This window comes from Thalassophryne amazonica, chromosome 7 (assembly GCF_902500255.1).
Source record: "Thalassophryne amazonica chromosome 7, fThaAma1.1, whole genome shotgun sequence".
NCBI classification, from domain to species: domain Eukaryota; kingdom Metazoa; phylum Chordata; class Actinopteri; order Batrachoidiformes; family Batrachoididae; genus Thalassophryne; species Thalassophryne amazonica.
Genome location: NC_047109.1, coordinates 44,181,195 through 44,199,497, shown reverse-complemented (window position 1 = coordinate 44,199,497; position 18,303 = coordinate 44,181,195). Strand labels below are relative to the sequence as shown.

General features: G+C 39.6%; 1 protein-coding gene across 4 annotated transcripts in view; it reads left to right on the top strand.

The window, feature by feature from the left end:
- The window catches only part of thrap3a (thyroid hormone receptor associated protein 3a), a 57,656-nt gene extending 40,022 nt beyond the window's left edge, over positions 1-17,634 (top strand). For all 4 annotated transcript variants that reach the window (XM_034174082.1, XM_034174080.1, XM_034174081.1 and 1 more), the window contains 8 exons: positions 305-997; positions 1,225-1,397; positions 6,651-6,762; positions 7,056-7,140; positions 8,656-8,837; positions 9,608-9,794; positions 12,713-12,856; positions 13,890-17,634. In XM_034174082.1, the coding sequence (XP_034029973.1) occupies positions 305-997; positions 1,225-1,397; positions 6,651-6,762; positions 7,056-7,140; positions 8,656-8,837; positions 9,608-9,794; positions 12,713-12,856; positions 13,890-14,111 (1,798 nt within the window). In that variant the 3' untranslated portion in view covers positions 14,112-17,634. The remainder of the gene's footprint in view (positions 1-304; positions 998-1,224; positions 1,398-6,650; positions 6,763-7,055; positions 7,141-8,655; positions 8,838-9,607; positions 9,795-12,712; positions 12,857-13,889) is intronic.
- Positions 17,635-18,303: the final 669 nt, after the last annotated feature.

Sequence of the window (18,303 nt, the reverse complement as noted above, 5' to 3'; positions counted from 1 at the left end):
GCACAAAACACAAGGACCTTTTGCACATGAAACTGGTTATATTTACAGAAAATAATCTTCCCATGCAGAGATTTGACATGGATACATTTTCTCAGAATATTTCTGTTTGCTCACATGTTTCACATGTCTACATATTAGTATCTCACTGAACTACCTTCCCATATACAGTACTACAGGCTGATAAATTACACCTGGTTTCAAGTGACTTCCCATCTTGGCTGTTTGCTCAGAGTTTATGTCTGAACCCGGGCTGAACTTTCATCTTGAGATTCAGATAAACCTCTTAATCTCTGTCATTGTTTAGGTTTTTGGAAGAGCAAAAGAAAAAAGCCAAATCTGTTTCAGAAAATGGAAAGAACATGGAAACCACTGTCGTGAACATGGAGGAAGAGAAAACAAACAGCAAAGCATCTCCAAGTGTCACTGATACAGTGTCAGCAAAGTGCAAAAAGGACAGTGACTGTGACGTGTCCCTGAGCAGCTTTCTGAAATCGTCTCCATTTCTGTCTGCTGATGGGGAAGAAGAGAAGAATTTACCAAAGCCCCACCCAAAATATCTCCACAAAGACTTTTGCAATGGGGATGAGTCCCCAAAGTCAAAGAGCAAGGTCAATAAATCAGCCCGTGAAATGTTTGAAGAAGGCTTAAACAAATGGCAGAACGGGGCTTATTCACAGGTATCTAATGATGACCTTGAGGCCGTGGCAGATGAGATACATTTCACTCGAATGCAGGAGAAATCAGCTGCTTTTGCTGCTGCTTTCACTAAGAGGGAATCAGCGAATACATTTGAGGAACTCTCCCCAGAGAGAGGTTGTAACATGAAAAAGATGGCACAATCTACATCTGTGCCATCTCCTCAAACTCCTCCACGACCAAGGAGACCCTTGGACAGGGAGATGTTTATGATGAAGGAAGAGGAATGGCCTGTCACCTCCCCAAGAAAACAGGCAAAATTTAACATCAGAATGAATTTCCTTGGAGACAGCCTGATAAGGTGAGCTGCAGTGAATGCTGTGTCCATAGTGGCTCCGGTTTTCCTTTGAGAACCAAAAAACATACGTAATCTGGATCACTTTTGTAGCACAAGTTCTCTTCTACGGTGATTTATTGATGTTTTGAGAGAGAATTGCACAACAAAACTAGAATTTCTGCAGCATTTTTTGTGTTTCTGTTTTATTTTCTTCTCAAAGCATTATAAAAGGTATTTTCCCGCCTTTTTAGCCCATCGGAAATTTTAGCCCAAGAGCGGCAGCTGTCTCAGGATCTTGTCCAGTCCTCAAAAAAGGCCCAGGGGTTCCGTTCCATCTTTCAACATGTTCAGTCAGCCCAGTTACAGAAAAGTCCCTCTGAGCTGTTTGCTCAACACATTGTCACCATCGTTCATCAAATTAAAGGTATGCAATCTTTTTTACTTCTTGGCATCATTACATGAACAACAGAGTACGACATATTATTTTTTAAATATATATGACTGTTCTTGAGAACCATAGTATTTAAAATGGTTTAAATCACCTTGGTGCCTTTTGAATTGTGCATTTGCTATGTGAAATGTTCCTTCACACTTCAGAAAGACAGTTGCATACAATTTGAAGCCAATGCCTTTTGTGCAGTGCAGTATTGTAAGACCTATACAGTCCCTCAGGCCTATTGGTGCCGGTGCTTATTCTTGGATACAACACAGTGAGGTTTATGAAAGTCTGTGACTCCCTGGATGGGATATCAGTCCATTGCATGTTGTTGCATATCACATATTGCAAGGCATCACTGAAAATGTGACTACACTGATGTTTACTTGAAGTGGGAAGGAACTTTGTCAAAACTGTAGAGGTGCTACCTAGTAAGATTACTGGTTTGTGAGTGTTACTTTGTTTCTGTGAAGGCTCTCAGTTGTCCAGGTGGTTTCCATAGTAGAGAAGCTTGAATCTTCGACTGGACTGGGTTGCTTGACGCGAGGACGTTTCACTTCAAATCGCAGACGCTTCCTCAGCTAAAATTCTTGCTCTGGTAGTCTGACTTCTGTCTTGACTCTTGTAGAGAAGAATAACAGAAGCCACAAAAGCTGGAGTTTTAAACCTAACCAGACCCCTCCTACTGAGAGGCAGACTGCTGATGGCTGGTGACTAAACAATTGCTCTAATTAGCACCTATTGTGTTCTAGTTAGCACTCTCCTAATGGTAGGGCAGCTGTCCCTCCTAATGATGGGATTGACGCCTCTCCTGACAGCTCTCCTGATGACGTGAATGACTCATTACCATGAACAAAAGACTGAAACTGCTTTGACCTGAGTACCCCATTGTAAACAGGGGACTCCAGCTTTTGTGGCTTGTTATTCTTCTCTACAAGAGTCAAGACAGAAGTCAGACTACCACAGCAAGAATTTTAGCTGAGGAAGCTTCTGCAATTTGAAGTGAAACATCCTTGCATCAAGCAACCCAGTCCAGTTGAAGATTCAAGCTTCTCTACTAGAGAGTTACTTAGGGTAATTTAAAAGCCAACCACGATATATTCCATGAACCTGGAGGCAATTTTGACTAAATCAGTACTTCCTAAGGTGACTAATCAACACTTCCAATCCAACCTCAGTAAACAAAGGCTACACTGGGGTCAATGCTGCAATCATGTTAAAATATATAAATTATTATTTGTTGATGACAAGGTTTCCAAAATGTTTGGACTAGTATCTAGGATGGAAAGTTATGGCGTTATGGGTAAAAACAGTGAAAAGTTGTCATCTCTGGAGAGCATCTAAAAATGGCCGTACAACCTCTCCATCCAACCTGATGGAGCTTGACAGGTGCTACAAATAAGAATGAGCAAAACTGTGCAGCAATAGGTGCACCAACCTTGTGGCATCATATTCAAGAAGACTTGAGGCTGTAATTGCTGTTAAAGGTGTATCAACAAACTATTGAGCAACGAGTGGGAATATTTATCAACATGTGATTTCTTAGTTTTGTATTTTTAATAAATTCACAATTTTTTTTTTTTTTTACTTTTTTTCATGCTGTCATTATGGAGTGTTGTGAGTACAATTTTGAGGGGAAAAATTAATTGACTCCATTTTGGAATAGGGCTGTAACATTACAAAATGTGGAAAAGTGAAGTGCTGTGAATACTTTCTGGGTGCACTGTGTAGCACAAGTAAATCATTGTGCGCTGGCAGTGGTTGCTATCTGTTGTGGAGGGCTGTGTTTGTCATTTTCAGCATTTTATTACAAACGCTTGGATTAATATGGATTGTTGTGTGGTGAAATGTTCTAACAAGTCAGCTAAGATGTCCATGCTGCAATATTCGCACTGAGTAAAATTATCATCTTACTTAATGTTGGATGTCAACAGCATGTTTTTACTTTTAGCAGTTATCAGCAGCCTGATCCGTTCGAGCCCTTTAATGCATGATGACTGAGCAGCTCATAACCTTTTATGCCTACACCAAAGCAAATCATTATGTTCCCAAAAATATGATTTAATAAGCACTCAAACCGAGGCTAATCTGTTCAATTAGCTAGTTCAGACTGGAAGATCATGACATTTTCAGGCTTCTTTCCTCAGACAACTGAATCACTCACACTCCACCTCTTTATCCATCTATGAGTTCCTTGTGATGTTGCCAGAGTCAGCGCTGCCAACACTGCCAATATGGCAATGCCCAGATATGGGCTTGATTTGCTTATGGTTTGTTATGGGCTTGGTTTGGTGTGATGGCCTGTGGAAAGAAACTACTTGGCTTGGCTATGGATCATGCCAGTCACCCTCTGCACACCATCATCAGCAACCAGAGGAGCCTCTTCAGTCACAGAAAGCTCCTCCCAAGTGCAGAACCAACAGACTGAAAACCTCCTTTGTCCCTCAGGCCATCAGACTGTACAACTCCTCACTCAGGGGGGAGGAGGAGTAACAGGAAGACAGAGGATGGGAATGAGAGGAACAGTAGTAGCCAGTAAACCAGCGGCGATCACTATGTCTGGTATTCATATTTGTGCATTTATATTGGCAAACTGTTTTTCCTTTTTTACTTTCACTTTTGATACTCTGTATGCTTCTTACCCTGTGTGCTGCTATACAATGCTGCTGGAATGTCAATTTCCATGAGGATCTCCCTGCATCAATAACACAGTCAGATTCTGTAGAGACTTTCAAGTCCAGACTTAAGACACACTTATTTTCCCTTTCGTATGACTAGCATGCTGGTATAGTATGTTACTATGCTTTTTACCCTTTTAAATTAATTTTATTAGGAAACGGAGCGGGCCACGGCCTCAACTTTATCGAAATTCTGGGTCTTTTAATGAATCTTAGGGCTAGTGGCCGACAATCACCTTAGTATTTCTTTTGTTCTTCTTGTTACTTAATGCTGACAAATTGTACTGTATTTGTATTTGTATTTGTCTTTCTGATGCCTGCTTCTGTTTTTTTTTTTTCTCTCTCTGTTTGAGGTGTGGCTCCATCCAGAGATGGGTGTGGTGTCTGTTTTCTGAGGCCCTCCTGTCCTGTACACCGGCAACATCTCCTGTATATTCATTTTGTGAAATGTTTTTGTAATTTGTGTCAGTAGCATGGCCCAAGCAGAAGGTCACCCCTTTGAGTCTGGTCTGCTTGAGGTTTCTTCCTCAGAGGGAGTTTTTCCTTACCACTGTCGCCTGTGTGCTTGCTCTGGTTAGACCTTACTTGTGTGAAGTGCACTGAGGCAACTTTGTTTTGTTCCCAACTTTGTTCTTCCCAAGGGATCAAAAAAGTTCTATCTAATCTAATGAAATCATCCGGGTCTCTATAGAAACCTATGGGTTTGTCCATACAGTCTATGGCATTAGCCTTCATTGGTTCCATTACTTGGCTATAGTTGCCACTCTGAGATGATTATCATAATTTTTGTCTTGGCCATGGTTACTGAGAGTGGATTTGAAGTGCTGTTTACTCAACTTAGATGGTACCAAAAACCTGTTTGGCCCATGGATTAGTGGAGCCAAACTCGATCGAATGCATGTAATGCATGTAAGCAACTGTATGTCTGAAATAGTTCTATATACCTAACACTATAACAAAATAGTATAAATACTGTAGTCATCATTTTAAGTTACTACAGTGGTGTAAAAAGTATTTAGTCAGCCAAGTGTGTGCAAGTTCTCCTACTTAGAAAGATGAGAGAGGTCTGTAATTTTCATCATAGGTACACTTAAACTATGAGAGACAAAATGAGAAAAAAAATCCAGGAAATAACATTGTAGGATTTTTAAGAATTTATTTGTAAATTATGGTGGAAAATAATTATTTGTTCAATAACAAAGGATCAACTCAATACTTTGTAACATAATCTTTGTTGGCAATGACAGAGGACAAACCTCCTGTAAGTCTTCACCAGGTTTGCACACACTGTAGCTGGTATTTTGGCCCATTCCTCCATGCAGATCTCCTCTAGAGCAGTGATGTTTTGGGGCTGTCGCTGGGCAACATGGACTTTCAACTCCCTCAACAAATTTGTTATGGGGTTGAGGTCTGGAGACTGGCTTGGCCACTCCAGGTCCTTGAAATACTTTTTACGGAGCTACTCCTTTGTTGCCCGAGTGGTGTGTTTGAGATCGTTGTCATGCTGGAAGACCCAGCCACGTTGAATCTTCAATGCTCTCACTGAAGGAAGGAGGTTTTGGCTTAAAATCTCACGATACATTGCCCCGTTCATTCTTCCCTTAACACGGATCAGTCGTCCTGTACCCTTTGCAGAAAAACAGCCCCAAAGCATGATGTTTCCACCCCTATGCTTCACAGTAGGTATGGTGTTCTTGGAATGCAACTCAGCATTCTTCTTCCTCGAAATATGACTAGTTGAGTTTTTACCAAAAAGTTCTATTTTGGATCATCCATATGCTCTCTGGCAAACTTCAGATGGGCCTGGACACATACTGGCTTAAGCAGAGGGACACGCCTGGCACTGCAGGATTTGAATCCCTCTCTGCGTAGTGTGTAGCCTTTGTTACTTTGTTCCCAGCTCTCTGCAGGTCATTCACCAGGTCCCTCCGTGTAGTTCTGGGATTTTTGCTCACTGTTCTCATGATCATTTTGACCCCACGGGATGAGATCTTGCGTGGAGCCCCAGATTGAGGGAGATTATCAATGGTCTTGTATGTCTTCCATTTTCTTACAATTGCTCCCATAGTTGATTTATTCACACCAACCTGCTTGACTATTGTAGATTCACTCTTCCCAGCCTGGTGCAGGTCTACAATGTTCTTCCTGGTGTCCTTCAACAGCTCTTTGGTCTTGACCATGGTTGAGTTTGGAGTCTTACTGTTTGAGGCTGTGGGCAGGTGACAGGTTCAAACAGGTGACATTAATACAGGTAACAGGTGGAGGACAGAAGAAGTTACAGGTCTATGAGAGCCAGAAATCTTGTTTGTTTGTGGGTGACCAAATACTTATTTTCCACCATACTTTAAAAATCCTAGAATTTGATTTCCTGGATTTTTTTTTTCTCATTTTGTCTCTCATAGGTGAAGTGTACATATGATGAAAATTACAGACCTCTCTCATCTTTCTAAGTAGGAGAACTTGCACAATCAGGGGCTGACTAAATACTTTTTTACCCCACTGTATATCCTACTTCACTGTTGATAGTGTGCTCTAAACCCCTTTCTTTTGTATACCTATACAGCTCAGCACTTTCCAGCTTCTGGAATGACTCTAAATGATCGCTTCACCATGTACCAAAGGCAAGCAGCAGAGAAGGATATCATGAAGCCAAGAAAAAGCCCAGAGATACACAGGTAGAGTTGCCTATTGCGTGAAACTCTCACCTTCAGTGTGCTGTGGCTTCACCTCCTCTTTTAACAGCTTGCAGGTATCTCTTTTACTTTGCATACCTGAAAATCGAATTATCTTGTCTTATTTTTTCTCATGCTTTGTGGAGGTCAGGTGTTTTGCTTTTCTGCCTATTTTCTTTTGTCTTCCAGGTCCCCCCTCCATCCTTTGCATTTCAGTGTTACTTCATTTTTGTGACAAATGTAGTTACAACTAAGGATGTGTGTTTAAATCTCTTGACTATGGTTTCTTCTCACAGGAGAATAGATGTTTCACCAAGTGCTTTTAAGAAACATTCTCAACTATTCGAAGCGATGAAAAGCTCAGAGGATGGAACTTACAAGGTGATTGATCATTTTGCAGTATGAAGCATATGGGAATAAACAAACAACAAACAAGTGATAAATCCAAAAGCCATTTGACTGCACTCTCTCAAAGCCTATGTCTTTCCTCGAAAGGAGGTGCACAAAGTCTAAGCAATGAAAACTGAGGCACATTCACTTTGTTGTTTGTTATATATCACCTCCACACATGGTGAATTGGTTATACTGTGGGTACAAGCCAGTCCAAGTCTATTCAGTCAAATAAGGTCTGAAGTCAGAAATGGAAGCTGCTGTGCCCAAGTTGTTCAATGGACTCTAAACAATTACCTTCGTAAGTATTTTTCAAACATAAGGAATGGAACTCGCAAACAGCAAGCACTTTCTGCACCTGTGCTTATATCTTAATGCTTAACTTTTCTGAATGAACTCTCACAATATTTCTTTACTCAGTTGCATGAAAACAGTTTTAAGTAAAATGCACAAAATACAACAGAAAATAGTTAAGCATCAGTAAACTGAAATTAGCATGAAGAATCCCGGTTGCTTGTTATTCTCGACTGTTAAAGAACCATACTGGGGATTTGGCATAGCCTAGCCTTATAACTGTCTTTAGTATTAAAATATGTGTTTCGCTTTTCAAACACAGTGAGCATTTATCATCAGTCCTACAGATCATGTACACTAGGCCTGTTGATGCGAAATTGGTGACAGCAAGTAAACTGAGGCACCCAGAAATACTAAAAAAGTTTTACACTTTACACCAACCTGAGCTTAAATCGTTTTACACTTTACACCAACCTGAGCCTAAATCAAAATGAGTTATTTAGGTTCCTTAACAACCCCAAAAGAAACTCAAGACGTTCCCAAAAGTAAAATCTGGCCTCAAGCCAGATATTCAAGATGGTGTACAAAATGGCTGCCACAATATGTTCTTGTCATATTATTAATTCTGTTTGTCACTGTGTTGCATTTTTTTTTGGGGGGGGGGGGGGATGGTCATTTGGTGGTAATTTTGGCAGCCTTTTTGAATGCCATGTTGAGTTTAAAAATGAATGAAATTCTATATGTACTAATGTATTTACTGTGATCTAAAACCTTCTTAGAGATATGGTTGAAAAGTGCTTTATTTGTCAACTTAATGCATTTTAATGGAAAATCCTATTTTGGTGGCCATTTTGGAAACCAGCATTAATATCTGGCTTGAGGCCAGTTTTTATTTTGGGGAACATCCTGATTGTGTTTTGAAGTCATCTAAGGAACCTAAAAAATTCGGATTAGTTTAGCATATATATATATATATATATATGTTGTCAAATGATTGCAGTTCAGTCAAGAGGCTAAAGTATGCAAATCTACTGGTATGGGCCTTTAAATACATTGGAAACTTTATTTCCATAATAGCTTGGTTGTCATTTTCCAGCTGACTGTTACATGAGTTTTTCCCTTTTCCAGTGGACTCTTCTATTTAGGCTGATAGCATCTACATGCTCATCCAAAGTCTGTCCACGACGCTGTGCTCTGTTTTGATTTACTCAGGATGGCGGGGAAAAAATGAAGGGTGACCCAATGGACCTTCGTTTGGATATTGAACGCCGTAAAAAATATTCCACCCATGAAAGAGATTATAATGACAATCGTGGAAAAGATGTGGGAATTTCCCCAAACTCAAGTAAAGAGCAAGCTGTGGAAGAAGTCTCAAAAAGTCACAAGAAATCAAAGTATGTGTAATCGCCCTTATTTGTATGACATTGAACTCTGCTGTTCATCTGAATAGCATTACCATAATTTCCGGACTATAGCGAGCACCTGAATATTAGCCGCACACACTTGTCTATAAGCGGCGGGTCTCCACATTGTAACATGAGATATTTACACAGAAAAATGTCAGACAGAAAGATTTTTTTTTTATTTTAATTAAATGCGTACTGTAAATGTTTTTTCCCCTGAAGTGTTACATGTAAATGTTGATGTGCACGCCATCCAACGTGCGCACACGGTGTCTCTGCTCCACATTGAGAATTGAGTAATTTTAACTTTTTCTTGAGATTTAATCGCGTGCAGCCAGGATGGGATGGAGTCTGTGGTAAATGAGACGTTAATGAGCCGCTGTGACTTTTTCGACCTGTTGCACAAAGACAGAGAACCGGTGTGGAAGGGTGGGGGGAGAAGGCTCCGCTCCACTGACGGGGCAACTCTGGTGCCGGAGAGGGACTTTTCTTCACTAAAACGAACAGGTAAGACCTTATATTTACACTGTGTGTGAATTTACACCGAATGAGGAGCGCAGCTTTCAGGAAATCAGTTGACACCATCAAGTGACGTATTTGGATTTATGAAAAAGCCTGTAAAAATCCAGAAATTAGCTGCATCATTATAAAAGCAGCAGCATTCCAAATGTGTTAAAAAAAAAGTAGCGGCTAATAGTCCGGAAATTGCGGTATAAACGGTTGTCAAGAGGGATGTTGTCACATACTATTTCTTCTTGTAGGAAAAACAAGAAGAAACGTTGTCGCTCAAGTTCATCTTCATCTTCCTCATCTTCAATCTCTCAAAAAATAGAACATCTGCCCCATAACATGTCTGATCCAAAAAATAACACAAAATTTAACAGAGGCAGACTGGATCAAAGAGACTCATCTGGACCACTGGAAAAACGACAGACATTTGAAGGATTTGTAAGTCAAACTTCCCTTTATTTCTGTTTTTCTCTCCATCTTCCCTGGTGAGAGTACTTGTACTTTGGAACAGCTATGTCATTATACTGCCCTGTTTTTCCATTTATGTTTTGCAATCAGCTGTAGTCCTTTAGTCCTTTTAAGTCCCAGTCACACGGCACAAACGAAGGACACCAAACCCAAAATAAAACAAGAAATCTGGAGTTACACTGACTTTCAGAGACATCGTTTAACCGTCCAGCTTCATTCCTGTAGCTGGCGCTTCATCAGAATTTTCAAACTGTTGACAAATGTGAATGAATCCTGATGACAATCTCAATTCATCCGTATTCCATTTTCCTTTCTGTCTTGACGGCAGTGGTGGGCACACTTCCGATAATCCGTTAACAGATAATTATCGAAGATAATGTTTTCATTATCGGATTATCTTTTTAGATAAATTTAAAAACCATCATCGGACTAATTATCTGCCGATGAATTACCGTCCGATAACTTTTAGACTGACACTAAGCTGAACAGTGAAAAACACTTTCAAAACTATTAAAGCTGTTGAGACCTACCTGTTAAAGTCTCCTAATAGGCATATTGTTCTACCCTCTGCAAACAAAAACCACTCTATTGTCTGTAAGCAAAGGAGAACTGGTGGCCAAAAAAAAAAAAGTCATTTCCTATATCACCATACTAATATAATCGCAATGTCACCAAGTCATCCAGAGGCATACATGTTTAACTTATGGTTCAAATTTTAACCACTCATTTTAGACAAGTTATTTAAAATTATTGTCATGTCTGAAGTTATAAAGTGAAAATATCAGATATATGTTTTCGTTTTAAAGTAATGTGCTAATTTTTAAGGTTTTGTAAGCACATGCTGTGCCAGGCAGCAATGCATTATGGGTAGCATAAGGTAATCTCAGACGTTCACAACAGAACAAATGCATTTCAGACACTCTGTTCATGGTCCACAGATAACAGCATTAAACTCTAGTGCCTAAAACTCTTGTGAATATATTCTCTGGGTTTATAGATGTTAGTGTATTTGCATTTGTTAAATTCCACGCATCTTAAATGTAGCAGACACGGATTATCTGGAATTTTGTTTGACATTTTTTCAAGGCCGCTACTGCCATCTACTGGCCAGGAGTGTTCATGGCAGTATTAAACGTCTGGGTACCTGGCTGCTCTCAAAGTGTTGGTATTGTCCATTGTCCAGGCGCTTTTTGTGTGCATATATTTGGTAACTTTGTATTCTAAAACTACGATTAGAAGTAATTCTGACTCCTTATCGGTCCACACGAACGAGGTTGGCGCCATGTTTTTAGTTTTTGTGGAAGTGACGACAAGAGAATAAGGCTCCTGATTGGATAGAATTTTAATCAGTACTGCCACCCAAAGGTTTGGCAGACTAATTACAACACATTTATACAGTTCGATGTGGATGGATTTTTTTTTTAAACGACGTAGTGTGGATGAAGTTTTTTCCCCAAACTGAAAGGGTAAGATATTCGGTTTTACAAATACCCGACAATGTGTGTACATGGCCTTATGTCTGTGAAAGGCACTATATAAATAAATTTACTTACTTACTTACTAATACTGAGTGCACGTTTTACAACATCATAAAAGTTTTAAAACATGCAATTGCGATGACACTTCCAGGGCTCCGTAAAAATGCCTGTTTTTACAAATAAAAATGGAATATTTTACAAAAGCACATTTATCTTTAAACCAACACATGACACACGTCACATTAACGTGTTGGTTTACATAATGGATTACTGAACCAATCACTGTTTAGCACTTTTACCCAGAATTCTTTGTGGTCTGTGTTTGTTACAAAACCTCAGAATTAGTGCCTTATTCAACATTAAAATATATATGTTATATTTTAACTTTGTACAATTGACAGAATTGACATTAATGGAGTTATTCTATCAGTATTTTCAAAAAACCATAAGTTAGTATGACTTTATTTTTCAAGACCTCCGCCTGACCGGAGTGTTGAAAGTGATAGGGAGCTGGCTTTATGGCTGCTTTTGGTGTGTCTCTGTGGTGGGAGTGCTGTTGTAAACAAGAGCTTCCAGCAGGGGCAGAATGTTGAACGAAAATGATTATGATTAGTAAAGAGTTGATCTTGTGGGTGCTCTAAGGATTTGTCTGTGCTGTTTCCTGCAGGGGGCAGCATGATCAAACATTCTTGCTTATTCTTTAGGTCTTTTACTGCTTTTGATGCTTTCAAAAGCGATCATGTTAAAAATCAATTTCAGCTCTTTAGTAACTGCAAATGTTCCATAGACAACACCGGAAGTTATCGATTATCTGTAACTTCTGATACATTTTTGGGTGGTTTATCGGTTTATCTTTATCAAAGATAACTTTTCAGTTATCTTATTATCTGTTATCGAAGTTAATTTTTTGGTTATCTGTGCCCACCACTGCTTGACGGTTCTTCATTGTTTGCGTCGTTCCCGTACTGTCAGCGTTCCGTTTGATTGTCGTCCAACTTCATCCAACTTCTCAAGTCTGATGTTTTGCATGACCATTGACGATATGTAAATGGATCAATAACTAAAGATCAGACGAACTGAACGTGACTCGTCCATGTGTGGGACGAAAGGCAATGTTGTCATACAGAAACAATAGCGGCAAGAACGTTTGATCAACTACTGTAACTATTTACATACATTCCAGCCATTTGGGGCTGTAACGTTCGCTTCATTTTTCTTTTGTTACTTCCGGTTTTGTTTCATTCCTTTATGTGCTCTTGACTCGCAGGCTTTTCGGTGATGTCAGAAGTGCAGGATCATTTGTCCACCTTTTCTCGACAATTTGTCACTTTGTGAATTTTTTTCCTTCATTCAGCTATCGTCATGTGCTGTGTGACCGGACCCTTAATTGCTTATCTTTTTCTTTTGTAGCAAATACGAATTCATGGAAGGGACTGGAACAGAGGGAATTATCAGGGAAATGGCTCAAATATTAACCCTGCAAACCTGGGAGTGCCTCAAAAAAGTGAAGACTGGGATCCAGAATATACTCCCAAGAGCAAAGAATATTACTTGGTAGGGTCATCTTCATTATAAAGTTTGTGTCGATACCCTACACTCATTTGCAATTACCCTCCACCTGGGTGACTTCAGACAACCTGTCTCTCAATCAGACTATTGGACCCATTTTTCAAAAGTATCTGAGGAGAAGATGATCTTAGACCATAGAGATGCAATGGGTGTGAGATTACATTGGGCTTGAAATGCTTTGGGGAAACAAATTCAAAGATGGGAAAGAGCCCATATGAATGCTGAGAGATGACCAGTCAATACATGAGAGTGTACACCCTCTCCCTATAACAATATCATTATGGGGCTGTCTAATATGGCTTGGTTTGATTTTAAAATCGGACACAAGCTGTAGGATGTGACTGTGGAACACTGGAGATACAAGAAGTACAAGAATGTCCTAGACATGACCAGAGGCCAGTAGGGCCTGTGTTTATCCCCGGACACCATATTGTGAAGGTGCATGAGAGTCTACGACTTCCCCTGGATGGGGTGCCAGTCCATTGCAGGTTCCTTCCCCAGCCAAGGCTGTTACTCATGTACAGCTGGGTGGAATGCCACAATAAAGACGAAGTGTCTCATCCAAGGACATAGGCAAGTGGCCTGAAACACATACCGGGATACAAACCCAGATCTTCATATTGGTTGTCCAATTCCCATCCCACGGAGTCACTTGTTACAAAGGAGAAGACAAAAAGTCAGGAGGACAACGTTTGAGAACTTGTTTGCAAACATAAAGAATAAGTATCAATCACTTTTAAAGCTACAGTGGATGTGCTTGAAACGGTTCAAGTGTTTAGGATCACCTGTTTAAAGAGATGGACATAAATTGGTCTATCAATATGGACAACAAAAATGAAAAGGGTCTTGATCATGAAGTCTGTGCCTAGACACGGACCTGAGAAGAGATCTATTGATTAATTATGTGTCAGGACTTTAAATTAACTAAATTCTGTCATGATGTTAAATGTAGCGTGAGTTTGGAATTTCGGAATTGCTGTGTCAACAAACCTAATTTTATTTTTCCATTTGTTCTCAGCATGATGACAGAGATGAAGACATAGAATGCAACCAAGGCCGAGGACAGGGAAGCTTCATCCTTGGGAGGCCGCGGTTCATCATCCGCAGAGCTACAACCAGTCCCAGTTGTAAAAGCCGCAAATGGGTCCACAATAAGTTCCTGGTCAATGGGATGCAAAGTGACATAAAAAAAGATGAGACAGAACACCACAAGGGAGACATTGATCGAGACGACACCTGAGCAGTCAAGGAGTCTGCTGAGATTCTGGAATATTTCATTTCATGGAATCTGATTCAATGATTTGAAATCAACAATAGATGGATAAATGCAAATTTAAATTGTTCAAATATTGATCTTTCTTTAGAAAATGTGTGGTTAAAATGACACTGGCTATTTAGAGTTTGAGCTCAAATTATGAAAGTGTTATACATGCTACTTGCAAAATTTTTCCAAATCACACACCTGAAAAGGTCAAAATAACTTAACATTGAAAATGTTGAATACATTTTGGATACTTGTTTCTATGTTATAGCACATTTATTTTGGGCTCAAACCTTAACATGTCCACTATCGGCCTTTCATTTTGCTGTAATATAATCATGTGTGTTTTGGTGCAACCATTTCCCATAATAATGTACCATGTAATTAGTAGAAGCACTGTTTTAGGTTGGATTTTTGTTTTATAAGTTTATGTAATGGGTTTCTTTGCTTTATATTGGAAAGAATTCCTGTATTTTGGTGGTAGATGACATTTAATTGCACTTGTATTTTGACGCCTACAGGTGGTGGTGGTGGTGGGGGGGACCTCATATGAAATCTCTTGAGTATATGCCTTACACCTGCAAATAAGACATCTTCATTCTGACCTACCTACCTAATTACCCGCAACTGTTCCCTGCTCTACAACCAATGACCCTAATGGCATACAGAGAGTTCTTCAAGAAAGCCATGAAAGACAACCAAGGATTAAACTGGAGTTGCCAGTATCCACCAAAATTCTTTTATCAGCTATGAATATCACTAAGAGGATTCATTTTATGGCAATTCCAAGCTATTCAGGGAGCTGTGAAATTGGGTTGTGAAGGTAAACCATAAGGAATTTCTTTGAAGAATCTGTGAGAAGGAGACACAGTGGTCTACTAATCCTTGGACGGCTTACAGAACAAATGATCTATGACCTTCCTCCAAACCTATACCTCATGCTACCACCACTCATTTATGTCCACTGTCAAGGTTCTTGTGGTTAATGCTCGAGTCAGCTGTGAGTCACCGAATCTCAGAAATTGTAGTGTTGAAATAGTAGAATACAGGAAGAGCTGTAGCAATCTGTGTTATCTGATCTGAACTACTTAAGGCAGGTGGAGAAGCTGTTCTCTTGGCAGGGTAAGCAAAGTTTTATTTCCATTTAGGAGACAGGTATCTCCCAACAGGCTGCAAGAAAGGAAAGGTCTTCTTGTCCCTCTCTGGAAAGCAGTGGCAGATTGTCTGGATTGCAATTACTACAATGGTAAAAGCATTGCTGTCTCTGCTGAGCAACGTACTCAACAGAGTTGTTCTCAGTGGGTTTCAGTACTAGTTCAGCGACAAGACCAGTCTGGTTTCAAGCCTAAAAAAAAATCTAAATCAATAATGGACAGCATCCAAGCTGTGGAGGTACTAACAGAACACAAGTATGAATATCAGTAAGGATTCTTTGCAGCCTATGAAGAATTTTGAAAAGTGCCCTTTTGAACATCCTGAGAATTTGCAGGATCCCCAATAATTTTCTGGGCTAATATATAAGTGGTTTCAGACAATGGATGGATGATGGATCGAGGCTTTCATTGACTTTCTGGACTCAGTCGTTAACAGCATGCCTATGTTATAGGTGTTGAACTTGTTGAGAATTTCACTTTCCTGTATAGTGTAATTCATGTCTTTGGGGAACAAATGCAAAGACTTTATGGTGTCCTGAGGTCACTGGACAGAGCTGTATGGTAATGTTGATACATTTGCAGGAGGGCAAAGGTCCAAGTCTTCATAGAGTCCTGGTTCTCTTTCTGCTGTATGTTTGCAAGGTCTCGATGCTAACTCATGACTAAAGATGATCACTGGAGGTCTTTGGTACTAGGCCTCCCAGGGACTTTGTCAGTTCAGCAAATTTCATTCACAAAATGCTACCTGTAACCTTGAAAAATAGGTTAAAGTCTTGACAGTGGCAAGTCCACAACTGGGTAGTGAACATAAGGTTTCTTGAACTCCCCCACATAGGTTGTAACAAATCTTCTGGACGAGCCATTATCATTAAACAAAAGAATCAATAGGTGGACAGGCAGCCATTTATACAATCAGTAAATGTTTTTAGTATGTTGGTGCCTTTTTCCATTTGATCAAATATAGTGTTATTTTACAGAAACACTACAAGAGTTTTTGACACTTGATTATTAAAATTAAGTAATTTGTGCAGCACTAAATCCCAACAAAAGTAGCCAAATTAGCAAAATTAAATCTTACACACCTTTTGAACAAGCATATTGAATAGCGTGGTAAGGAAAAATTCCTTTGGGAGTTTTCAATTATAGGAAAAAACCTCAAGCAGGTCAGATCAAGTGGGGTGGCCATGTGCTTTGGCCACATAACAAATAACATGATGTGATAAAAATGTTGCAGCTGGTGCAGTGTTTACAATGACATGGCCAGAAAGGACAATCTGGAGGTGAAGACCGGAGTTCCAGACAAACAAACCACACTAGTTTATCAGCGATTGCACTTGATACCAGATCAGTCAATGAAATTTGGAAATTTCACCACCAAAATTCACCACCTTCATGTGTAGAGACATTTGGCTTTCACGTTCTAGATTCAGGATTTTGTTACTTGCATTTATTGGCAGTTGCCAATTGGTCAACAGTCTTAAAATGTTGGCTACTGCAAGGTGTGTCTTAATGACTTCAACAAACTCTGGACCTCAGTTGGACCTTACAAATCTGAGATAAAGAAACATCTACTCGAGTTTCAATGATGGTGTTGTGTAAATTGATTTCCATCCACAGTCTTCAAAGTTTATCATGCTTTACATGCTCAAGCATTACTTATAAGAGATGAGATGACAGCATTGTTCATGACTACCAAAAACTCAGTTATCACATTCTAGAACAAAAACATCCTGAGAAGAAAGCATGTTTTTTGTGAATCATAACAGAATGTCAGCCTGTTCAGTGCCTTACAAATGGCTTTGATGGGACCAAAATGTAAATCGTCAAAGTTGCTCTGCAGCCTTGTATTTCCTCAACACCCAACTGCTTTACTAGTTACCTAACTACCTGTACTGTATATTTAGTCAATTGTTCAGGAAATGTTTGCCGTCAGGCTTTTTACGACAGTAATGCAGGCTTTTGTTTGGTCATGATATATTACAATACATGTCCACTACAATTTTCCACAAGAACTACTGTAGTTTTTGTACTTGATTACAAACAAACCCGTGTTTAATTTTCGCTTCAGGAATGAACTAGATTTTAGACCTCAAAGTTAACTGGTGAATGAAGAATACCCCATCTGCACTCCTCAATAAATCTTTAGGTTAGAATTATTCTCATCATTCTTTTGGGAATCATAATGTCAAATTAAAGACTGTGCTTTGCTGTGGGAATGCTGTTCTTATTGCTAATATATGAAACAGCAAAATGTGTTGGATTTTTGTCCAAATGTGCCTGCATAAGTTAATCGCTTTTATAAAACATTGTTGCTGTTCCTCTATAAATTAAAAACACACTGATTACTTTCTTTTTTTTATTTCTGTGTCTGTTTTTGGTATAAAGAGACAAAGACACAAGAGTTATTGCAGTTTTCCCGTTTTAATTCCAGTTACTGGAAAAGCTTTCAGCCTGCACCTTGATGCATGTTTACCACCAAGTTGAGTTCAAAGCAGGGGAACACATATGATTATAAATGTGTTCACCGACACACACACACACATAGCTAGATAGATAGATGTGCACCTACAAGATAATCAGGGCTTTCACTAATGTTGGTCTTAAATTGTGAAACAGCACGCCCTTGTATGTTAGAGGGGCACCTTCATTGGCCACTTTTAAGGGCCCCGTCACATTCAGCACGAATGAGCATGAATAAAGCCGAATCAGGCCAAATGGGGAAAAAAAAACAATTCATACCACATCTGGGAGGGATTAAGAAATGCACAAGCATGGCATCTGAATACTCAGTGTGACCCAACCCTCCTCAAATGATCCCTACACATGCTGTGTGTAATAGCTCCCAAAGTGAGTTTGAATGCATGTGGAACACAGTACGAATCCCAAAATGCTGTCAGAACACAATAAGAATAATACTCCTGTCACACCAGAGGCCGAATATGCCCAAATGGCATCCAAATGGAAATTGGACCCACATTCAGGTAGTGTCGAGGTGCAGTCAAAAACGTTGGACAGCA